Below are 25,984 nucleotides of genomic sequence, written 5' to 3'. Positions count from 1 at the left end.
TAATGCTGCAATGAGCATAGGGATGCATATAGCTTTGCAATTTAGTGTTTTTGTTTCTTCGGAAGTGGAATTGCTGGTTTACAGATAGAAAAATGGATAAAGATGTGAAATATATAAATATGTGTATATAGACAATGGAATATTATTCAGCAATAAAAAAAATGAAAAATTGCCATTTGTGACCAAATGGATGCACCTACGGGATGTTACACTGGCCTCTGTTGCTCAGTGGTTAGAGTGTTGGCCTGTGCACTGAAGGGTGTCAGGTTCCCAGTCAAGGAATGAGTTGCAGGTTCTATCCTTAGCCCAGTCAGGGCTCACACGGGAGACAATTGATGTGTCTCTCTTTTCTCTTCCTCCTTCTTCTTCTTCTTCTTCTTCTTCTTCTTCTTCTTCTCTCTCTCTCTCTCTCTCTCTCTCTCTCTCTCTCTCTCTCTCTCCCCTCTCACCCAGCCCAGCCCCTTCCATGCTCTCTTAAAGTATCCTCCAGTAAAGACTGACAAAACCAAAAAAAATCAAGATGGGTAATTTGAGCTCAAGAATGGTATACACTCTTCACACCTTCCCTCTATAGTGAGTATGTTTAGGTTACATTGGGACAAATCATAAAATAACTTCTGCCACCACAGACTTCTGTGACTCATCCATAGATGAAGAGCCTTGATAATGCAAACCCATTTATTCCTCAGAGCAGGGAAAGAATGATTACTGGAACTCACGGGGGGAGGAAGGGTGGCAGGCAAACAGTCATTAATTCCAACCAAAACCATCTTCCTTATAAGCCCGTTTGTACTTTCTTCTCTCAATTATTGGTGCCTTTTCCCATGCCCTGTCAAAGGAGGCTTAACTGTGTCTCCCAAGAATGAAGCAGCATTTTCCAATACAATGCCCCTTCCCCCACCTTCCACAACAACAACAAAAAGAGCCCAAGTCCCTGACCCGTGAAAACCTGAAACAAATACTCCAATTAGAAAACCTGAAAAGAATTCACTGAACTTCTCTGAGTCCTCAGAGCCAATGACATTATCCTCATAGGTTTATTAGGCATAAGTAATGCTTGTTGAATTAATAAATAAATGAAGCCAAACTTCAAGCAATGATAACACCTAAAAGCTGTACAATTCTTTAAGGGTTTACAAAATACTCTTGCATAATTGCATCAGTTTATTTGCTCAACAATCTTGTGAAAAAGTACTACTGTTCCCATTGTATGGATAAGAAATCTGGAAAGATCATCCCTGGCCCCATAAGCACTAGATGAGCTAAATAAACTTGTAAAAAGTCCATGGCCTTTACAAGTCATGGTGAGAGTGTTAACACATTTAATTGAGGAACCCAAGGCTCCAAGAGATTTCACACCATAACATGACCACTCAGAGCTTAGAGGGCAGACCTGGAACTAGACTTCAGAACTCTGACCCCAAAATGTATACTCTTTCCTCTGGTGACTATAAAGTCACTGGAATAACAACTACAAAAAACAGAAAGCATTTTGCTCTGTATTGCTTTGCTTTATTGGTGTTCAAAAACCAAAAGTACAAAGGTGAAAATATTGGGATAGTGGCTCCATAAACTGGAGGAAAGATAAATTTGTAGAATTTATTGGATCTCCATATTTGGATCTTCCTTTATCTTTTAAGGCATTCTCACACATGGAGTTCTTCTTTATCATCTACAATATTTTCTTTTCTTTTTTTTGTAGTCCAAAAATAGAAGTCCAAAAATATCTCCTGTGGTATGAGTACACTTAGGGGAAAATATGTTAATATAGACAAAAATCAGAATAAACTCATGAAAATGTATGATATTATAGTTAATATTTTTGTTTAAAATTTAAATTTCATATCCCATAAATGCATGTTGTACAATAATATGTACTAGATATATCATTATTTTTGTTTTTTATAAATTAATTGATTTGAGATTAACAAAAAGATGATTACAAGAAGAGAAGGGAGAAGAAAAATGAACATCATAGGCTCTTTGTTTTAAAAAAAAATCCTTGCCCTTACATTTCACTCCCACAAATTAGTAATTGTTTATAAACAGAACATTGCCCATTTACTTTTTTATGTAGAAAATCATATGTTGCACCTCTACACTGTAGCAAGAAGCTTCTTCAATATGACTCAGATAAGTGTTTAAACAAATCTTTCTCTGAAAATTCCCAACTTTCTTCTGTCTCATATTTTTTAAAGGAGGATTTATTTACAGAAATTAGAGTGAGACAAGTAACTCTGACTTGAAGCTATAAAACTTAAAATAACAAAGAGGGCAATTAGACTACAAAATGGCCTCTCTGGAAGGATGTCCAAGACAGGTGCTGAAAGAGACTAGATGAGACACCTAATGGGTTCATAGAAAGCCAAAGCCTATTCTTGCCAGGAAGGCAGTTTAGGTCAACTTCATCTTTCTAGACCTTTCATTTCTATACAAAGCAAACCCTCATAAATAGGATTTTAATAATTCAAAACAGTAATAGAAACTTCCTGATTCTAATAATTCAGATGGAGCATACATTTTCTCTTCCTGTAGCTTATCTTTTCTTCAAGTATACTGCAAATTAACAGTATTAATTCCATTATTGAGGGATAATATTCCACTTATGGGAGGAAAAACTGTTTTGAAAGTACTCTGGAACATTTTAAAGGCTCTTATTTAATCAAACAATTATAAATCTTTTGTATTTACTACTTTAAATGATCCCAAAGGACATAGACAAGGTGATAATCATTCAGCCTTATCTGAGTTACCATGTCATTGAAAGTGATTAATCAATATGTCTTTTAATATTTTTATTGATAGAAGAGAGAGGGAGAGAGAGAGAGAGAGAGAGAGAGATCAATTTGTTGTTCCACTTATTTATGCATTTGTTGCTTGATTCTTGTATGTGTCCTGATAGGGGATCAAACTCAAAACCTTGGCGTATCAGGACAATGCTCTAACCAACTGACCTACCCAGCTAGGGTCAATATGTCTTTTACACATTTTGTAATTGATACTTCTTACAAATGCATCATGGCATTCCCTCTATAATTACTGTGCATTAGTACAGATTTACAAAATTTGCAAATGTAAATACTGCAGTATGTTTCAACCCAAGGTAAATTATTTAAACAATACTAAATACTCACAGCAACAAATTGGTTATTTTCCAACTTAATGATGTCTCCCACTTTGACATTCATCCATTTTTCATTCTGCAGTCTATGAACAAAAACAAAATTAATTATTTTCAGGATCAGAAAAGAGTCCAGGGAATGTATACACAATGGAGCATCATATGACAAAAGAAGCACACAGGCTTTTCTATCTAGAATGCTCAAGTCAAAGGACCTTACATGACAAAACCTTTTACCTGAGTGGTATGGAAACCACGGTCCAGAGAAGTCAGCTGACTTGGCTAAAGATTCCCAGTGAGTTAGTGATAGCCATGGTGGTAAACTCAAGATGGTTGGGTGTTCTTTCCACCACCCCATGGTGTCAGTTTTATATAGAAGCTCTTAACTCTTGCTTGCATTTCTTTGGCCAGAACATTAAGGAGGGTGGGGGAGGCAAGGATAAATTTAGTCACCACATTCTTTTCAAACTCTATTATTGTCATTGTCTCAGGAGTCTGTGTAACTGAAGGCAGTAAGTGAATGAGGAGAGAGAGGTGTTATCAGAGAAAAGTGTGGGTGGTCTTTCCCCCACTGCGAGTGGGAGTGGGGTTCTTGTGGTACAGCTGGAATAAGCATTTTTGGAGGCCCCCACGGGAGGATGAGAAATGTAGAAAACTTTATTTCCATTGAATTACACCCTTCAGTAGAGCTAGAAGCAGAGGCAGTGTCCAGAGTGTCCTTTGCACGTGGAAGACGGGTCCAGTACAGCATCAGGCAGGTCCAGTACAGCAGCAGGCAGTCCATTAGTCCATTGTGTGTGGGGATCCACATGACCGTGGGCCATGTGGGCGAATGCAAGGGAGTCCCACAGGCCAAAAGTCACACAAGTCCCAAGAGCACAAGGGAGTGAACGCCTTTGTTCAGGGGATTAAATATCCCAAATTTCACACCCTTGCAGTGCCCATGCCCATTCTGGCCAATGACATTTGTTCTCAGGTGTGACTGACAGCAAGCACCTTCCCTATGTTACCCCAGCATTACTGGGCACGCATCTATCTCCCCTTGGTTGGACCCCTTGGGGAGTGTAAGGTTGTAGATTCCTGATGAAGCTGCCCAAATGATTTGCCTGTAATATCTGGCCTTCCCTTTGTTCCTTTCCTATCATTAATAACTAGGTTAATTACAATAGTATCAGAGGCAAGGGAGACTAGGTCACAGCAACAGCTAAAATGCAGGTAAGAATAAATGCAAGAGAATAAATTTTGGAAAGGACAGGAACAACACCGGTGATAAAAGAAGACTCAGGTGAATGAGAAAGACCACCTACAAATCATCCAGCCCTGTGCCTAAGGATGGACTTGGTAGCTTTCTAATAGCTAAGGCCAACGGCTCAGAATTGAGAACAGCACAGCCATGGTGCTGTACACTTTCTCTGAGGCTTCTTTATATAGTGGAGCCCTGAGTCTATTGTTCATCGAGTTCAAAGGAGTTTATGATGAAAAGCTATTGTATCTAGTTGGTTGGGCCCCTAGTGACCATTTAGGCAGACAGGCTACCTGGAAACAGACCACCTGTGGCAGTATACCCTGAAGCTAATCATCCCTTTTGAAACTGAAACCTCAGTAAACCAGCTTGTTTTCCCAGTTACTAGCCTTCATCACACTTTTTTTCTGAGTGATTCCCTTTCAGGAGAGAAGGCTGGGATATTAGGTCAGGTTCCCCAACAAGTTAAGGTGGGCAGGTTAATTTCATTATGCCGTTTTTAAAAACAACCTAATTTACTTTGTTTTATAGGCTGGAAAACAGTTTTAAATATTTATACAACTGTGAAGTATGCCTCACACTATCAACCCTGCTGGGTCATTTGGCTTAAACACTCAGAAATATTTTCTTTAATATGGATCCAAGTACATGTTGTTCTGGAAAGTTTTCAACTGCAGCATTTTCATCTCTAGCCAGAATTCAATCATTTCTCCAAAGCCATACTTTCCTGCACTTTATCTAGTTCCACGACAACAGAAGAACCTAACAAGCCTTCTAAATCTCATTTTATTTATGTTTACAGGTACGGATTAGGTGCTGGTTTATTTCTTCCAGGGACACCTCCTTTGGAGCCTTAGCCACATTTCTTACGGGACAGAATCTCAGGTAAAAGTTGTTGTGAACAGACCAATAGGGAGACCATGTCTTTATTGATGGAAATTGCACTGCTACTGAATTGTCTGGAAGTCTCTATTGAAAGTGCATCTGCTCACAATAATATTGTAATAACTAAGAATGGTGCCAGGTGGGTACTGGAAATATCGGGGGTGGGAGGACATTTTGTAAAGCGTTATGATTGCCTAACCATTATGCTGTACACCTGAAACGAATACAAAATGATATTGAATGTAACTGTCATTGAAAAATAAAGTTTTTTTAAAAAAATAAAGAACATCTGTTTCAGGAAGAAGCTGAAATAATATTAAGTTCCACTTTCAAACTCTTATTCCTCCTACCTATACATTATAAGGAAGGCCTACACCGTACCTCTCCCACCCAAACGGAAAAGTAACCCCAACCATAGTGGAAAGGAAACATGACAGGAGCTCATATGCATTTCAGAGTGCACATTTGACAGTTACGTTTGCATAGGTAAGTGGCAATAGCCACTATTTGAGGGAACAAACCAAAACCTCAATGTTTTTACTTAAATTCTAATTAGTTTTTCTCCAATTCAGTATATTTCCCTCTATAAAACCAAAGTTTTTTGAAGGATGTCTTTAAAGGTGTGGTGATATCAAAGGGAATTACTTGAATTAACTGCTACACTTGAAAAAAATACTAGAACGAAACCTCTTTAAGGAAAATTTTGCAAAACCCCAGAGCATGGAAAGAATCCCTGATATCTATGACTATAAACATCATGTCCTACAGGGACCATGCAGAGGAATGATAAAATCCTCATGCTCATTCCCCTTAGACCCACTTGCACCCCTACATGTATTTTAACATCTGCTTTTTTAACTTATTAAATATTTACAGAAGCAGAAAAACACACAGAATAATGCATTTGATCATGCTTTGCTAAGATGTGATTATTGACCTGCTCATGTCATTTCATAGTCCAAGAAAGCAGAAAGTACCTATAATACTATATGAATCCAGGATTCCTCACTTTATCTACTCTAGTCCTCTTTCTTTTTTTCTCTTGCCACCTGCCTGCCCTCTACCCAGAACATATACCTTTCAGTCTCTCCAAGCTCCTCTTCCCAAAGGCCCTATCTTTGGTCACCTAATCTTCTCCACCTGCTCCAATAGAACATTCTCTCCTAAAAGTACTCCAATATTTTGCCTCCAAAGTCTTAAGATTAACAGTATTTGAAATCTTAATTTTCTTCTGGTATGCACAAATTCCATGGAACACAATAACACCTCTGTGAGCTATGGGCTGTGGAGACTGTTCACCAGCAACAATGCAGGCTGATACTAAATTTTTCTGAGCTTTAAGCAAAATGTTGTGAAGGTACACAGTCAGAAGAAACATGTCCTCAAAGGAAATATTATCCAAAACTATTAGCAATCTGTCAAGAAACGTCAAGCAATATTCCCTAGGTGTTGACCCCGACTCCAGCACTATTTAATTACCTCATCATTACATTAACCGAGACAATGGACATGTCAGTTAGATTTAAGGACCTCATTCGATCAAAAAGAACATAACCCTTACAAAGAAACATGATTTGAAGAAACTGAATGAAGAGGAAGATGAAGAACAAAATAGATTATTTTAGAGGGGAGAAATTAACACTCTACAGATGTAATTAGAGTTTTGAAGAAAAAGGGCCTGTAGATATTGGTAAATTATAGAAGTGTGTGATACCTTGGTTAAACTCCTTATTTGTATTATAGAACAATCGGTGTGTATAATACAATCAAAGCATAATTTTAATGTTATTTCCTATTCTATCTTACCATATTATAAATGTACTTAACGAGAACTTCAGAGGTATATTTTAATGAGTACTAAGAGTAGTATCTAAGAAGTAGCCAAATTTATTGAACAAGTATACACTGACAAAGACCTGCAAATGCATTAAAATCATCTCTATTTTAAATTCCACCATTTTTTTCATTCTACTAACTCCCACCACCACTGACAACACATAAAAGACATACCAGCAGGACTGGAGAGGCAGATAGGAAGATTTGCTTTAAAGTTTGTCTTCAAAATATTTCTAGACTTCTTCTAAAGTTTGTGTATAGCGACTGCATTTTTTCATCATTCTTAAATAACGAAAACGGATACTCTATCTCTCCATGTGCGGCACAGCTGTTTTCACGGCTGGTGTTTGAAGCAAGCTTGCACCATAGCTCTGTGAGGGGGACACAGGACAGCCTCTTGGGCTGTAACAGTGACACTTAGCTCCACAGAATTGACATAAACCAACTTTGCTTTTACTTTTGTTGGGGAAAGGCCTTCTGCTCTCATGAAGGAATTGAGATATATGACTATTCTGGAAGCAAGTTAATTCAATTCATTGCACCGAATCAAGATATTCCAAGACTTTAAAATATGTGTATTTCATTTCAGGCTTTTAAATGGATATAATCTAGTTAATGCTTCTTTGAACCAGGTTTTTCAAAAACAGATGGGATTGTAAGATAGCCTTTACCTTAGTAAAGTCACAAGCCAATTGCTAAATAAGCCAAAATTCAAGAAAAGAACTCATAAAATTTAAATTCCAATGGCACCATAAAACATATGGAGTTTAACTGCCACAGAATAGTGACTAGAATTACCTAGAGAAAAGAATATTTTAATACACCTATTAACTATAGGCATACCTCAGATATTGCAGGTTCAGTTCCAAGACCACCACAATGAAGCGAGTATCACAAATGAAGCATAATACTTTTGCTGGTGGTGGGTCTTGCCTTCAATTTGTAAGATTGCAACATCTGTGAAGCCCGATAAAATGAGGCATGCCTGTATAATGTCTATTCTCAGGACATCAGAGAATCTGAGTTCTGAGAAAAGGTGGTGAAGACTGAGCAACTGCATCTAACAATTGCTGAACCTGCTTCTTCCTGATGAGGTGTAGCATCCCAAGAGCTGCTAGGCTTCGCGGCGAATCTTCTTGAAGTCTGAGAGTGAGGTAACACCTACCATGATCCATGTCGCTGAACCTTTGGCTGCAGAAGCTAGAAATCAAGTTTTTATCATGAGCAAGATACCAAGCCCATTGCCAAAGCCTTAAGGGACAGAAGGAGGAGCGCTCCAGCCTCCTTTCCTCCTTTCCATCCTCTAACGCATCTGACTGCCCATTAGCAGTATTGATTCTTGAAAAGAGGATTTCCTCAAAAGCTATAGAAGCCCTACCTGGTTTGGCTCAGTGGATAGAGCATTGGCCTGTGGACTGAAAAGTCTCGGGTTCGATTCTGACCAAGGATGAATGCCTGGGTTGCGGGCTTGATCCCCAGTACAGAGCCTGCAGGAGGCAGCCAATCAATGGTTCTCTCTTGTGGGAAACTGATATAGGGTTAAGCCTAAGACTGACCTGTTGGCAAAGTCACAAACAAGTCCCAGCTTAGAGGGCACAGTCCTCTTAGCATAATTAGGCTTGACCTTATAACACTCCCTAGATCTTATCTGGGAAGCTAATGGGCTGAGGGAAGTGCAGGAAGTGTAACTATGGTCAAAACAAGTGAAACTCACAAGAACTGTGTAACTATGGTGACCACTGCCCTGTTTACCTCTGACTATAAAAGGTTGGTACCCTGAGCACTGGTGGAAGTCCTTCCTCCTGATAGTGGAAAAATACCATGTAAGGAAAAATATCCTGTAACTAAATTACATCTAGAAAAATTTTTTTCATTTGTAATGCTAACAGCAAGACACCCATGAAAAATACATGGTGTCAAAATAAGCCAAAGGAAAATCATTTGGGCAAATATAAAAAGAACCCTAAGTAAAATTCCCTTTATTAACCTTTGGTCGAGAATACGTTTGTATATTTTCAGAAAACAACTCCAAGACCATGTGGATTCCTGCAACAGAGAGGAATTATCAGGAATACTCCAGCCATGAAGACAAGAGGAAAAACAATCCAGAGATGGAAGACGCTGACGACGCTTTGCCATGCTAGCAGTCAAGCAGCTGTGCGTCGCTGCAGGTTGCCCAGGATCAAACCAGAGAGGGTCGGACCTGCATTGCCACCAATTTGTCCACCATCCAGAACTGAAATACCACTGCTGACATGTACACATAAGGAACCGTCGGACACTGAAACTTGGACTCAGAACTGTTGGACATTGAAATTGGGATTTAAACATTTTTTGCTCTTAAAATGTTATGTTTAAGTTTTAAAATGTTTTGGGTTACGGATTGGCATTGTTTTGTTATTGTTTTAATAGCCAGAGTTTTGTTCTTGATGTTTAAGTTTTATTTTCATTATAGTAGCTTAATAATAAAAAAAAAAAGGTGAGATGTGGGAAACTGATACAGGGTTAAGCCTCAGACTGACCTGTTGGCAAAGTCACAAACAAGTCCCAGCTTAGAGGGTACAGTCCTCTTAGCATAATTAGGCTTGACCTTATAACACTCCCTAGATCTTATCTGGGAAGCTAATGGGCTGAGGGAAGTGCAGGAAGTATAACTATGGTCAAAACAAGTGAAACTCACAAGAACTATGTAACTATGGTGATCACTGCCCTGTTTACCTCTGACTATAAAAGGTTGGTACGGCCTGAGCACCGGTGGAAGTCCATCCTCCTGAGTTGGACTTACCCACCTGGCCCCCAATATTCCCAAATTATCTCGTGTCTTTTCTCTTTCATTTGTGTGCGGCTCTTCTTCCAGATCCCGAACCCTGAACCACACGGACGTGGAGGGAAACATTTACCGACACTCTCTCATCATTGATTTTTCTATCTCTCTCCCTCTCCCTGCCTCTCTGAAATCAATAAAAATATATTTTAAATAAATAAATAAATTACTTATTTTATAAAAAAGACGGGTTGAGATACTAGAAAGAGAAGACAATAAAGAAGGTCAATATTATTGACCTCCCCTAATAAACCAATCAATTTACATACACTGAGTGTGGTTTCTTCTTTAGTCTCACCTTCATCGCAGACCTATATTCTTCTGCTCATACAGACTTTGTTTTATTCACCATTGTTTCCTCAGGGCCTAGAATAATGCCTAGTTCATTGTAGGCACTCAATACATATTTGTTGAAAAAATGATAAATTAATGAATACAAAATGATTATTCCAAAAAATTTGTTGAATGATAGAATTTTCCTGAATGTCTAATAAGAATTATAGCAACCAACATTTATTAATGCCAGGGACTGTGGTGATTCCTTCATGTATAGGATTGCCAAATGAAATAAGTGATACCTAATTAAAACTGAATGTAAGGTAAACAATACATAATTTTAAGTATATCTCATTAAGATTTGGGAATACTTATACTAAAATATTATCATTATTTATCTGAATTTCAAATTTAATTAGATATCCTATATTTTAATTTGCTATATCTGACAATGCTCTTCATGTGTTTATCTCATTTTATTCTCACAACAACCCTATGAAATAGGCATAAGCCATCACTCCCACTTTATAGAATGAAAAACTGAGGTTCAGAGAAATTGACTTCTTGTGAAAGATTTAGCAGACTTATTTTGAAGGATTTATCAGAAATTTAAATGCCTACACATTTTGATATAAATATTTCACTTTAAAGAAGTGATCATACCGCCCAGCTGGTGTGGCTCAGTGTTTGAGCGTCAATCTATGAACCAGTAAGTCGCAGGTTGATTCCCAGCCAGGGCACATGCCCAAGTTGCAGGCTCAATCCCCAGTGTGGGCGTGCAGGAAGCAGCTAATCAATTATTATCTCTCATTATTAATGTTTCTATCTTTCTCCCTCTCCCTTCCTCTCTGAAATCAATAAAAAAAAATATTTTTAACAAAGAAGTGATTGTACAAGGATGTTTATTACAGTATTATTTATAATATCAACCTATTAGAAACCATCAATGCCTACCAGAAAGGACTAGATAGACACACCAGGGTAAACCATCTATTCAATGGAATACAATGAAGCCACAAAAAAAGAATAATATAGGTCTAAATGTGCTGATAAAAATATTCTATAAATTAATTATTAGGTTAAAACAAGCATGTGCAGAACTCTGCATGGTAAAGTTCTAACAATGTTTTGAAGCGACGATATACCTACACATATTTCTATTCCTACATGAATAAGTGGTTGCCACAAGAGAAAGGAAATAAAGAGAAGTGGAATGGAAGGGAGACTCGGCTGTACACTATTTTGTATTCTTTGGATTATATTCAGTACATAAATGTTTGGCATTAATGTAGGTATTTTAAAGACCAATGGAGGAAGAAAAAAGAAAAAATAAACTCTTCCAAGGTCACATGTAAGTGGCAGAGCTGGGATTGGAACCTGAGTTTACAAAGCCCATGATCTTAATAAATCTATACTTGTTGTTCTCTTTTACTTTATTTTCTTTGATACTTATGTATTGCCTATTTAGAAAAAGAAGGAGCTGAAGGAATTTGATCACAGCAATAGTGCATGCTCCCAGTGTTTAAAACCAGCCGATCTGAAGACAGCTTGCAGTCTTGGTCACGTGACACAGATGTTCAGTGGACAGCAGCAGTTTCTGGTTCTTTTCAATCCCACTGCTGTCAGAGCCACACTAGAGGAAGACATACAGCTTGGCCCAAATCCTCTAACAACAGACTGGTGAACAGAATCTCATTACATTGAGAATAGCATAATACTCATATCTTTGGAATCTATTTATTTTGAAGAATACAGATGTCCCCCTCCTTTCCCTCCCTTCTTACTAGCACAATGCTTATGCTGAGGCAGAATCACACGGGGAGGTCTGTGGTCAGCTCAGCTGCTGAAGATGCTCTCACACCAATTTTGCCAGGAGCAAAGGGTGGGAAGAAGGGGAGCTGCTAAAAGATGCAGTCCTACGGCGTAGGTAATTTAGTTCAACTATTAGCTGAGAAAAAGTAATCAATCTTAGAGAGGTCTCACTTAATTTATATAAATCTTTATAGCTCCTATTGTGCATTAGTAGGAGTACAGAGATACATCCACAATGTAGCCTACTGTTTTGAAAGCAGAATGATCAATTCACTTACTAAGTTTTACCTGAACTGTGTAAGCCAACTGAGAGTTGTACAGAAAATGTACTCTCTTTAATCATTTCCCTGAACTGAAACCCTTCTCCTGATTCCATCTCTTAAGACCCTTTGTCTTCTGTAATTCTTAGTAGGATTCCATTAATACATGGCTAATAGATGATGAGACCACAAATTATTTCCAGAGGAAGACTATTCCACCTTCTCTCACATATGAATGCTAAAGGAAATACCTTAGATGGGCTGTGGAGAACACAGAATTATTTAGGTTTAGGTCAGATTTCTCAGCAGTAGTTTTTCAGAGGGAGATCTGTGTGCAGGAAGTTTATTGACAAGTACTCTTGGGATTAACACCTTTGGGGAAGTGAAGGAAACACAGTTGGGCAGAGGGAGGAAATGGGCTGTTGATGGCAATCACAACAGAGGCTCAGCCAACCCCATGGGGAGCTCTGGAGCTGGAATGCCCTTCAGAGTTGGATATTGGGGGCCAGGCCAGATATCTTGGCCTTGATCAGCCATTGGATGCAGTCTAATCCCAGCAAGAAAAGCTAAACGAGCAAAACAACCCTTCTCGGCCAAGTGCAATTCCAGAGAGGGCTGACAGTGGAGGGTTGTATGTAGATAACCCTACAGGCAATAGGAAAACGTAGGAGCTGCAGAAGTATATTCTGCAGTGTGGAAAGGGGATGTGCAGAGCATCCTCTATACACTGAAAGCCCACTTCTCAATTTTGCTATCAGCATGTTCACATATTTAGGATATTCCTTTTTAATGCTAAGCCATTTCACCTTTCACTAGTATCAATTTCAAGTCTATAGAGTCAGTATTTGTGTTCTCTCCAACTTCATTTTAAGACTGCAGGATAATTTTGTAAAACTTTGAGTTATCCAATTGACTCCTTTTTCCAATGAGTAGTAAATAAAGTTGGAAGATAAATTTTCAGTACATTTCAATTTTTTAAAATAGTCTACAGATAACCACTGACTACCTAAATCTCCTAGCAATAATGTCTATGGTTGGGGGTGAGGGAGGAATCCCTGTATCTGAAATATTCCTTATATAAAGAACATATTCTGATGAAAATGTGTAAGCAATCACCTTAGCCTGAGTAGATTAACCATTCTCTTTATCTAAGTTGCCTACTTTATTTTGAGAAATTGGGGGATATGCTCTTACCCAGTTCTGTGGTGAATAACTTCTCCTTTTGAAAAAACACTCCAAAAGTAAGCAGCTCCCAAATGGAGGAGAATCAAACCCGAATATATTGGTTCTAGGATAAAAGGTTTATATGTGTGTGTTTTCCTATTGACTCTAGTGATATTTTTAATTTTTCTATATAGGGCCAGGTTAAGAGAGAACCAAATGTCCAAGAGAACCAAAAACCAAGAAAAAAAATTAGTTGTTTAACATGCCAAGTAATAATACATTCCATATCAACATAAGCAAAGCAAAGGCATCTCTCAGTGATGTGATTTGGTTTGCTCTGGTCAGAGAACCTAGTTTTCTGGAAATAGCATTCCTACTTTGGGAGAATAAGGTACAGGATATCACTGGGAGATCATGAGTTTATTTGCTTACTACATTTGCAGACACATTAACTCCTCAAGACTTTTTAGGAAAAATTTAAAGTATTACTTTATAGTGGGCTGTAATGTTTATCATTTTAAGTTTCTTGGGAAAAGGACAGCATGTAAGTAGAATCCTTAATTAGATCATAACCAACTGGCATGTGAGGTGCCATCACCCTTCCTTAATGAGTTCAAGACCGCCATACACATAAAATGAGCACTCTGAGCTAGGCACTGGGCTGACTGTTGGAGTCACATACAGACTATGGTTATTAAGGAACCTAGAGACTAGTGGGAAAATATAAATCTGGTTCTCAAATAACCCTGATTAAATCATTTTTGCCTTCTGATACCTGGAGCATGTGGACACTCTTCCAGTCAGCAATAAAGAATACCTGTACATTAGGAGAATGACCTCAGTGTTGGATTGTTTGCCACAGAGCTTTCATCAAAAACCCAGCAAAAATTGATAGACCAGAGAAAGTATCTAATAAGGATGCATTAACTTTCATTCCTCAAGATATTCCCAGCTTTGTCCCCTTATAGGATGAGCTCATCAGAAAACTATATGCCTGGACTATATTACTCTGGTCCCTCTAGATTTGGCTTCTCAGAATCATGACTTAACATCACACCAAACAGATTTCAATCAAGATTTACTTGTGGTCATGAGTAAAATATCTCTGTTTTCTGAGGCTTCAATCATTATGTCATTCATTTCTATCCCAAGACCAGTATAAATCTTATTGTTCACAGTTACTAGAATACTTCCTTTCATTGAACAATCAGTTTTATACACTTGACACTTTCATGATGAGGAGAAACAAATTTAAGGTAATATATCAAAATCATGAATGACAAACCCTAATGGATTGTTTAAACAAAAACTAAGAAATTTTATAGTAAAAATGCTGTCCTTTGAAGATGACATTGTAGGTACAATTGTGATGCTTGCAAAAACAAAATACTGTTCAAAGTGGACCAGAAGTTGGAATCAAATATTTTTTATCCTGATATTCTTAACGGGAAGAATCCTGACCTCTTGTTTATGACAAAAAATGATGCAACATAGTAGAGTCATGTCATTGGAATCAGAAGACATGGACTTGGGTCCCAGTTCATCCAATCAGCCATGTGACTTAGGCAAGAAGTTGACCAAAATTGGAAATACCCACTATGACCTACATTAGCAGGCGCATCCCGAGCCCTCAGAATACCTCTTTAGTCATAAGACTAAAGTCTTTTTTTGTTGTTGATTTCAGAGAGAAAGGAAGAGGGAGAGAATCACTGATCAGCTGCCTCCTGCACACCCCCTACTGGGGATCGAGCCCGCAACCCAGGCATGTGCAGTCTGCAGGCCTATGCTCTATCCACTAAGCCAAACCAGCTACAGCAAGACTAAGGTCTTGAAAATGGGATAAACCCACCTGACATTTAAACACCTATCTATCATAACATCTGAGAGTTTCATATAAGATAAATTTATTAAAGCATTTTGTAAGCTACAAAATAATGTATACTTTACAGTATTGTGACTGATTTTATTGTTATAAGGATAGTACATTTTGATTTATATTTCAAGTCTTCAAAAGAGCTATTTATGTTCATTATCTCCACTTCTTGATTGCCCATGCTTTCTCCAATCAGGATTTTGTCTTCATTCCTCCAAAAAGAACTCTCTTTATGTTGCTTAGTTCAAGCTTAAGTTCTCAGTCTTTACTTTACCCAGCACACTTAGCTACTCCCTCCTTCTTCAAACACTTTCTTTGCTTTAAATCTAGAGTGCCGCATTCCCTTGGCTTTCTTCTTACTTCATTTGCCACCCTTCTCAAAACCTTAGCCATCCCTTTCTCTTCCTCCCATCTTCAAACCTTTGAGTGCCCCAGAGTTCCTCTCTTCAGAAGATGGAATCTCATGATAGTTGGCCAGATGATTTCCAAATATTTATCTTCAGGCTAGACATCTCCAATAAATTTCAACTGCCCATTCTACATCTCTACAGAGTGACTAATATCTCAGTAGAACTCTGTTCTCCCAGTCCAGGCCAAAAACAACCACAACAAAAACTACCACCACAATAACATGTTCCTTCTCAGTTTTCCTCATCTTAAAACCTCAGCCAAGAACCACTTCTGATTTCTCTCTTCCTACACAATCAATACAGCAATGTTCTTATTGGCTCTACCATCTAAATACATTTCAATCATTGGGTATTAGATGACATTAAGGAAGTACTGCCACTTTATTGGGTGTAGGAATTGTATAGTGCCTAAATACATTTTAAGTCTTTATCTGTTCAAGACAAACACTAATGTGTCTACTGATAACGTGATATGACACAGAACTTGCTTTTAAAGTACCCCAGACAATAAAAAGTAAGAATGGATACAAACATTCCAGTAGGTTGGTGGTGGCTGCAAACGGTTAATACATAAATGAAAGTTCATTGCACTGTTCTATTTTCATGTGTTTGAAAACCCATAATAAGATATATTCCTGATTCTTTTCCCCCAAGTGTATGGCATCATCATCTCACCTAAATGACAGTGGGAAACTCCTGATTTGTCATCCTAATTCTGTTGTTGCCTCTCTCTACTGTCCACTGTTGACACAGGAGCCAAAGAAATCTTTTTTGTCATTTCATGTCATTCTCTAGCTTAAAACCCTCCAATAGCTCCTTATTACATGTCGTATAAAACTGAATTCCCCACTGTGACCTACAAGAATTGGCTCTTTCCAACCCCTCCGAACTCCTCTTTTCACAATACTCAACCCACAGTCAACATCTTACTGTCAAATTCATTTCCACTTAAGGGCATTTATACTTATTGTTCCTGTGACCTAAGATCTTGGTATGGATAACTCCCTCTCAACTTCAATCTCATCTCTTCAAGGGGCCTTCTCTGACTACCCTACTTAAACATCTGCTCCTGTCCCATCCCATTACTCTTATCTTACATTATTCTATTTTATCTTCTTTATTGTACTTGTTACTACTTAAAATCATATTATTTGTTTTTATTTTTTATTGTCTTTATCACTAAACAGAGGCTTCTTATAAATTTGTAGTCCTGCTTACTTCTACTGGTATATCCCTAAAGTGTAACACAGTGTCTGGCACATATTGGGGGCTTAGTACATATTTGTTGAATGAATGTTTGAATGGACTAATTTTTTACATGGTTACTCATGCTGTTTGCTTAATATATTTATTAATTGAGAATTGGAAGGCCCTAAGAAAGTATAGCAGAGATAACTGCAATGTATGGAAAGATGGTAAAGATAAAATGAATCAGTGCAGGGCAAAGCATGACAGTTTAAAGAATAAAAACATTCTTCATTTTCCTCAATGTACTTCTGACTGGCTATAAGGGAAGATGTACATCCACAAGGATGCCAAATTCTTTTATGTCTTTAAATTTCCAATTTCTTTATTATTATCTATGTCCTGAATGTATGTTGCTGGTTGGAAAAGTGGATTCTGCTGAACTCAACAAACAGTGAGCATCTACTACAAGCCAGGTAGTGGGCCAAGCACTGGGGATAAATGCAGTGTGGTTCCCACCTGAACAGGCCACAGTCAAGGGGGAGGCTTAAAATGGACTGTTACAATGTCATGCTTACCTCTAGCCTGGTAACAGGTACCTGCTGTGGGAGCACAGAGAGGGTACTGATTGTTCTACCTGCCTGAAATAGATATCAGAGGGTTTTCCAGAGATGGTTAACACAGGAGCTGAGCCCTGATGGATGAAAAAGGGAGAAGGGAAAGAGCACATCACAGGTGTAAGCAAAGCAAGTAGTTCTGCGCAACTATAGACAATGTTAGAAAGGCTAGCTGGAAGCTTGGTTGAAATAGTTGCTGTGACGGTAAGGAATGGGGAGAGGAGTTACTAAGGAGTTTTTAGCAGGAATATGTTTTTATCTGAATTATCCTATAGAAAAAAAACTGTTTGGAATGTAGATAAGTTAGCACAATCCAGTCCTGCTTAGAAAATTATGCTCAGCATGCACCCTACGCTAGCAAAAACCCTGAAGCAATATCTCTGTGTACAATCAGGGGTGTTTCCCATTGGAGGAATTTATTAGAATGCTAGCATATAAGCCTAACCAATGGACACAGACAACAGGGGGGTGAAGGTATGAGTGGGGGGAATGGGGGAGAATGTGGGGATAAGGATACATATGTAATAACTTAATCAATAATAATAAAAACAATTTTAATAAATTCTCAAACAGGACACAAAATAAACTATAAACCAACAATAAGCAATGAATATAAGTAGACAAATCACTAAAAAAAGAAATAATACAGTTAATAAATACTTGAAAAAATAGTCACCTTCACTAGAAATGAATGAATTTTTAAAATAACAAGATACCTGTTTATACTTATCCAGTGGCCTAGATAATTTTCAAAGTTGTGATCGAGTGGTAAAACCACTCATTTGTTCAAATAGGGAGATAAATGGGCACAAACTTCCTAGAATATAATAACATGTGTTAAGTATCTTTTAAAAATAAAAAGAATCTTTTTAAAAGGGCAAAGTCTCAATTCCCTAAAAATTTAGCCTAAAGAAATGATTAAAGAATCATATGAAATTTATATACAAAGATGTTCCTCTGAGAGTCATTCATTAAATACAAAAAAATAAACAATTTTCCAACAATAAATTATCGATTATAGCATATCTATTATTCAGCTATTAAAAACGTTTTCAAGGAATCTTTAATGTCATATATGAGTTATTGTATCAAAAGAAAAAACTGAAATACAAAATTGTATGGGCTTCTTTGCAATTATGCATATTTATAAAATATAAGCAAATAAATACAAGGATTAATACTTCTCTTTTAAAAAGTATAAATTTTTACTTTTCTGGATTTCTGACTATTTAAAATTAATTTTAGTTAAAGACTCACCTCTTTCAGGAAACTCCCTCTGACCCCTAAGCTGGGCGAGGCATCCCCTGTGAGTACTTCCATGGCAGTCCATGCCTATTTCCATCATCACACATACTATACTGAAACTACCCACTGGTTTTTCTCTCTCCCCACAAAGCTGGAATCCATGAAACTAGCAATGGCAAGTTAGTCAGCTTTAGTACATTGAAAATACTTAATATTTGGAGGACTAAGGCCTAAACATTCCTCTTTTATCCAGAGAAGCCATATATCTGGTTTTAATTGTGCTGGGACAATAGTCCAACTGGCCCCAATAAGACCTGCTGTATTGTTGAGCCCTCTCAGCTTTTTCCCATCTAAGCCAGTAGGATTGGGGTGTAAGCAGGAGCTGCTAACACACTCCCCTGCCCCAATGTAGGGCATGAACTAGAGCTCCCAAACTAACCCACTCTGCCTGGGCCCTGCAGGCCTAGGTAAACTTCGCTTCTTGTGAGATCCTTACACATCTGCTGGCCCATGCCTCGTAGACCACAGCTCTGTAAGTCCCTGGAAGAGCTGAAAGCTTTGGGTTGAGGACTGATATGTCAAATGGTGGTTCCATTTCTTTTGTTTTGGAGGCCAGAGGGATAATAAAGGCCTTCTAATGCAATCCCTTTATTGTTCTCTGGCATCACTCAAATCCCAAAGACTCTAGAATTTTCTGCGCCCTGGACATATCTAGAGGAAGCCTTTTGTCTGGAATAGACTCTGGTTTTCTCTGTTAGGAAAATGAAACCTTTCTGCCAAAATCTTGCCCTTTCAATTGCTTTCTGGGAAACACTCTATATGTGTGCTCCACCCAGCTCCAGGATGAAGTTTTTTGCTTCAGAGCAATGACAGGCTGGCCTTTCACTCCCCTAAGCCCTTTGTTATCTGGCTATCAGGGGGTTTTAGGCCTGATGGTCTTATTTGTAATCTGCGAAAATATATCTAAATATGTGTATAAGCAATCTTCTCTCTTTTGAATTTCTTTCCTAATCACAAGACCCACTGCTGGGAATTGTATTTTCGACTTGGTTAATTGGGAGGTTTCATGCCAGAGACGGTGGCCAACAATTAGGTACCATTTGAGCAGTTTGACATTATCAGTACCAGATTTGAAACTGAACATCAACAAATCTGCACGCCAATTGTAAGCATTTATGCTGCAATCCTTTGCATATTTATTTGCATAAACTCTGCTATAATCTCTACCTTTTTAGACATCTAGTATCCTAAGATGTTCCCTAATTAAAAGGGCCTATATTGTGTTGGCCAGTGTGGCTCAGCTGGTTGGGCATCATCTCACGCACCAAAAGGTTGTTGTTTTGATTCCCGATCAGGGCACATATATTTTTGCAGATTACAAATAAAACCAGGTTTCAGGCTCCATCTCCAGTGGGGCGGGGGGGGGGGGGGGGTGCAGGAGGCAGTCGATCGATGTTCTGCCCTCACATTGATGTTTCTATCTCTTTCTCCCCCTCCCTTTCTCCCTACAAATCAATTAAAAGATTTCACAAAAAGGGCCTATATTGAATATTGTTTCCCTATCCATCTTTGTATCTCAACTCTAGTTTTCTTTTTCTTTACCCTAGAAGAGGAGTGAGAAATACAATACAGAAAAAAAGGACAAAGTTTGGAACACAAGAGGAAAATGAGAGGAATCAGAAAATATTTGCCAATACAGAATGGAAGGGAGTCTCTGGTAGTCAATATGTAAGAAGCAGGGACTGTCTCTGTGCCTTGGCGCCCACAAGAATGAAAGCCAAAAGCAACAACAACAAAAGTCTATGGAACTACTTTCTATAACGGAAGATCAGGTAAGAGAAGGAAGCACAAAGACACAGGACATATGCTGAGCAATGTTTCTCCACGTGGGCAGTGATGTTGTAGTATGTTAGGTACGTGGTGGGGAGCAAGTAAAGGAAGCCATGTCCCTTTTCCTATTCATTTTCTTTCTTGCTCTTATTGGAAAATTAGCCTCCATTATTTTATATTTTTAAATATATTCTTATTGATTTCAGAGAGGAAGGGAGATGGAGAGAGAGAGAGAAACACCAATGATGAGGGAAAATCATTGATCGCTGCATGCCCCTCACTGGGGATGGAGCTGCAACCCGGGCATGTGCCCTGACCAGGAAGTGAACCTTGACCTCCTGGTTCATAGATCAACACTCAACCACTGAGACACACCAGCTGGACTAGGCTCTGTTGTTTTAAAAAATATTAACCTATTTCTATCACCCAAGTTTCAGAAGGAAGTATTCCAGGAACGAAGGCAAATTTCCATGAAAATCATGTATCTAACAACTGTACTCGTGGTTCATAGCTGTGACCCCCAACCCTATTTCTAATAAAGCAAGTGTTGGCAGAGCTGAGCCCTCAGGGGGCGTAAATCTGGCTGGTCAGGCCACAGCTGATAGAGACAGTAAACAGATTGTATGATAGAGGTCAGTAATTTTCAACAGATACCTAATAACTGAGTCTAGAAAGGGGGGAAAAAGAAACTCCGCTCTCGCCTTTTGGCAGAAAGCTTTACTTTTTTACATTTTAAAACTATTTACAATTCATATGGCTTCCAGACCCGCTCTCCAGAAGCGAGGGCAAGTTCCCTGTGTGGGTCTCTCAGCTCCCACATGTGATTTCTCAGGCAACCAGCCACATGAGCATTTGATTTGAAAATTTAGCCTTAAATTTAGCTGTGTGAGGGGGGAAAATATGTCTAAACAGAAATGCCTGGTGAAGGGCAAGGTAACCAGATGAGGCAATCTGGATTAACAGGATTTGTTAGCCAGGCAGTTCACAAAGTCCGATTGGAGGCCAGCATCTGATGTGAACATGAGGAAGCCTATCTCTACACCTCTGTCCCAGGTTCCTACGTGCTTGTTTTTCAACATGATGTGACGGGGGTGGGACGTGGAGGGGGTGGGGAGAGAGGGGAGCTGCAAAAGAAATAGTAAGCATTGTTTCAAACACTACTTTGAGCTCTGCTCATTCAGAAGTGAAGCCCAGATGGACTTAATTCTGTCCCTTTCTTTAAATGTCAGACATGGCCCCAGGCACATTAAGGTGTGGCAATGTCAGGGAGACCCCCAGTAATACTGAGGGCTTGGATTAAAGATGGAGCTGTTATCCAAATACCCCACAGCAAACACCAGTCTGAAGTGGTAATGACAGCAGACAATGATGTTCAAAGAACATGCAATATGCGAACACCTCCCCTTGCCCCATATTAGCTGGAGGGAAGAAAAAGGGGGAAAGTGAAGTACATAAAAGGTATTGTGACCTTGACTCCAAATAATTCATTTAAATGCATGCGGCTCATCCATCATATAATTATTGAGCATCATCTGGATAAAGGACACTGTTCAGGGGTGTGATGGGAACATAGAGATTGTTTCAGCCTCCAGTAACTCACAGTAGTATAAGAACAGACAAGTACAGCAATAGAAAGCCACCCCCTCCCTACATCTACCCTGGCCCCCTCCATTGGTCTTCTCCCCCATGGAGCAGGCATGAGCTTTTCAAAAGGTAAATCCTTTCCATGTATTTTCTCTGTTCTTAAGAAAAAGACCCAAACTTTTTTTTAACCTTTATTGTTGAAAGTATTACATATGTCTCCCTATTTCCCTCATTGACCTCTTCTAGCCCACTCCCACCCCCCTCCCAGGCCTTCACCATCCTCTTGTCTGTGTCCATGGGTTATGCATATATGCCTGCAAGTTCTTTGGTTGATCTCTTCCCACTCACCTACCCTTCCCCACCTTCCATACTCTTAACATGGTCTTCAAGGCCCTGCAGGGTCCGGCCTCATCTCACACTGCTCTTCTCTCAGTCTTTCTCTCTGTGCTTCTGAAACTCAATCCCTCATAATCCCTACCCTCCCTCTGTCCACAGAACCTTTGCACATGCCGTTACCTCTATCTGCAGTTCTCCTTTTCATCCCATCACCCCCCTTGCCTAATTAATTCTCTCTCTCTCTCTCTCTCTCTCTCTCACACACACACACACACACACACACACACACCTCTTTCTTTAGAGCTATAATCATTTCCTTAGCAGCACTCTTGCCTCAGCTTTTAATTAAATGCCACTCAGCATGACTATTTGTCTGTTTGGGTTCACTGTATTCCCAGCACCTAACAGCCTCAGTATATATAGACAAATAGATGAATGGTAAGGAAACCATGGAGATGCTATGTGCTATGATAGAGGTGAGCACAGGATTTGTGGAAAGATCTCATCAGGGTGTTATCTCTGGCAGCTTCATGCTCTGGATCATCTCCTGACACTTTTTGCTACAATTTCATCCATCTGGAATACAATATCTTCCGTTTTAGAAGATCCTGTGGTTAAAGTTGCTCTCTACTTTCCCTAATCCATTCTGTAACCTATTCGCTTATATCTAATTCTCCTCTTCCACTGCCATCTATTATTATTATTACTATTACTGCATCTATTATTACTATTATTGTTATTAATATAATATCCACCCCTACACTTCTGACTCCCCATTTTCAGTTAAGTCTTTTTATCCTGTAGAATCTCTGACTTCCCTTCTTAGGTTCTTCACCATCACAACGAAGCAAAAGAGGGTCACAGAGTCTCAGTATTAAAGACTTGGGGGAACCTTGAAGTATCTAGCCCAATGGTACTCAAATTTCAATGTCCATAAGAGTTCAAATAAGGGCTGATTAAAATAGAGTCATAGGTCTCAAACCTTGAGGTTTTGATTCTGAACGTCTGGGGTAAGGCTCAAGAATTTGTGCCCCGATGATCTGGACCCAAGCAGTTCTCAGACCTCATTTGGACAAGCACGATACAGCCCACTGATGTCCATAGAGGCCCCTCCAGGGCCACTACAGAGGATGAGAGAGCAGCCAAGAACACATCTGGACCCCCACCAAGTTTCATCCTGAGCAGCAACACTTCTATCTGTTCTGTATGTTGAGCTTCCATATAAGATTTCATTTGAAAGGGCTCTGCTTATTGGAAAGAGTTTGAAAATGACTGGTATCCAACCCTCTTGTTTTAAGCTGAGAAAACTGAAGTCCATGGTTCTTAGTCACACAGCCAATTAGTGATAGAGCCGGGACAAGACTCAGCCTCCTGACACCAGGCTGGTGGGCTTTTCCCAACACTCTCCTACCTCATGGGGTGGAAAAGACAATGCAGGTTCCAACAGTCCTACAGGAGCAGTCTATATATGAGGATGGCAGTCATGGACCACACTTTATCAGAGCACATAGCTGGGGAGATGGGAAAGAGATAGGGAGAGAATGAATGTATTCCAGATCATTTCTCTGTATTTTTCATCTAGCATGTTCTTAGCTCCCTTCTACTTATAATATGAAGAGCTAGCCATCATTTGTAGCCTGGATCCTTCCCTAATCCTCCTCTGATCTCCCCTCTCTCACACCCCATCATTCAATTAGCTCTTCAGTGGCTGATCTTTGCTGCGGGGCAATTCTTCCATGAGTTATTCTGAGACAATAAAAGGCCCTGCTACTGGCCTTCCAACTTGTGTTAGGGTCCTCCCACATGTGTGTGTGTGTGTGCTCCCACAGCATCTCAGGTTTCCTTTTCTCATGGCACTTATTCCTGTAAAATAGTCTGTTTATTTGTCTATCTCTTCCCCTAAACTCCAGGCTCCTTGAGGGAAGGAACATGGGTCTCAGTCATCCCTATATCCCCAGTATCTAGCATAGTGGCTGGTACAGAGGAGTGTCACGTAAGTGTGGCTTGAATGATAGGTGGATGAGTGGTTAACATGAAATCCTGCCACTACTCTGCCCCTGTTGAATTCTACTTCATGTCCCTGATGAAATCTTAACAGGTGTGGTTGACACACAGAGCAAATTAAATGATCCGAATAAAATTCATCCCTTGTTGCCAACATAGCCCCTTCTATCTTACTGATGTTCCTGTGTTCTCCTCCACGAAGCCCTCTTTAATCTTAATTCCATTTCTCAATACTTTGCTTTTCTTCTTTCCCCTTCAAACTCTCTCATACTGGCCTTAACATAGGACATTAGTCAAACTTAAAATCCAATAAGTACTTATTTTGAATGAATGCTCACTCCTTTTCTAAAACTTACAGAAAGCAAACTTTATTGCACCTATATTCTCCTTTTAAAAATGCTATCAACTTTTATTTTTTTAATCTTTATTGTTGAAAGTATTACATATGTCCCCTTTATTCCCCTAGACCACTCCCACCCCCCAACCCAGGCCTTCACCATCCTATTGTCTGTGACCATGGGTTATGCATATATGCATACAAGTTCTTTGGTTGATCTCTTCCCACCTACCCACTGCACCATCTTCAAAATCTATTCTTTCTCCATCATTAGGGTTCATTTGCTTCCTTCTGCAATGTTTAGCATCACAATCCAAGTTACACTTTTCCTTCCTTCCTTATCTCCGGTAACTGGTCCACAATGCCACTGCCAGAGTTCTCTTTCCAGGTGTTGCTGACAATATCACTCTTATAGCCCCCCAGATTTCCCAGGTACTTTGAGTCTTTGGATATAATTTAGAGATCATTACTCTTACTTTCTATGCTCTCTGCCCCTCTTTGTTTTTCTTCTTGTATCACTGCACATCTAATTCTTGCCAAAAGTCAACAAGCAGAAATAATTTTTTTTTTAATTCTTGGCATGAAATAAGAAAATAGATCTTAGTTTTTGAGAATACTACTCAAGTTGAAAGGTGGTTTAGTGTTTGCCTGAGTTACAGCTTCAAGGCATCATTTCCAACCAGGTTCCCAAATCCTACTGAATTTTTTTCTGCCACCTGGCATTGGTTTGTCTACAGAGCCTGTATATTGATAAGAATTTTCAAAAGCTGCACATTCCTAATGAGATTAGTCATTTTGCTCACTCGCCTTACTTGTTAGTAAAAACAATAAAATGCTGAGAGTACTGTGACAATTCTACAGATAAGCTTATTGAATACCATTTATGTATGGCTGCATTATATTTGAGGCAGAAATTGTGCCTAATTTAATTTTGCATCCCCAGCATATAGCATCCTGCCTGACACACAGTAGGCATTTCATAAATGTCTATTGAGTAAAAAAAAAAATGAACAAATGAGCAAACAAAACCTCTCAACTAAAAGCTAAAAACAAGAGAGCATTCATTTCCAAGGTCTGCTTTAACAGATTACCACAAACTAGATGGTTAAAACAGCAAAAGCTTATTCTCTCTCAGTTCTAGA

General features: G+C 39.0%; 1 protein-coding gene across 4 annotated transcripts in view; it reads right to left on the bottom strand.

Moving 5' to 3' along the window:
- ATP8B4 (ATPase phospholipid transporting 8B4 (putative)) overlaps window positions 1-25,984 on the bottom strand; it is a 214,855-nt gene that overhangs the window by 119,058 nt on the left and 69,813 nt on the right. For all 4 annotated transcript variants that reach the window (XM_070423207.1, XM_070423198.1, XM_070423188.1 and 1 more), the window contains exon 8: window positions 3,135-3,207. In XM_070423207.1, the coding sequence (XP_070279308.1) occupies window positions 3,135-3,207 (73 nt within the window). The remainder of the gene's footprint in view (window positions 1-3,134; window positions 3,208-25,984) is intronic.

Source organism: Myotis yumanensis, unplaced genomic scaffold (assembly GCF_028538775.1).
Source record: "Myotis yumanensis isolate MYYU_CA2020_CCGP unplaced genomic scaffold, mMyoYum1.0.hap1 SCAF_1, whole genome shotgun sequence".
In the NCBI taxonomy this organism is placed as follows: domain Eukaryota; kingdom Metazoa; phylum Chordata; class Mammalia; order Chiroptera; family Vespertilionidae; genus Myotis; species Myotis yumanensis.
This window is presented reverse-complemented; position numbering and strand designations above follow the sequence as displayed.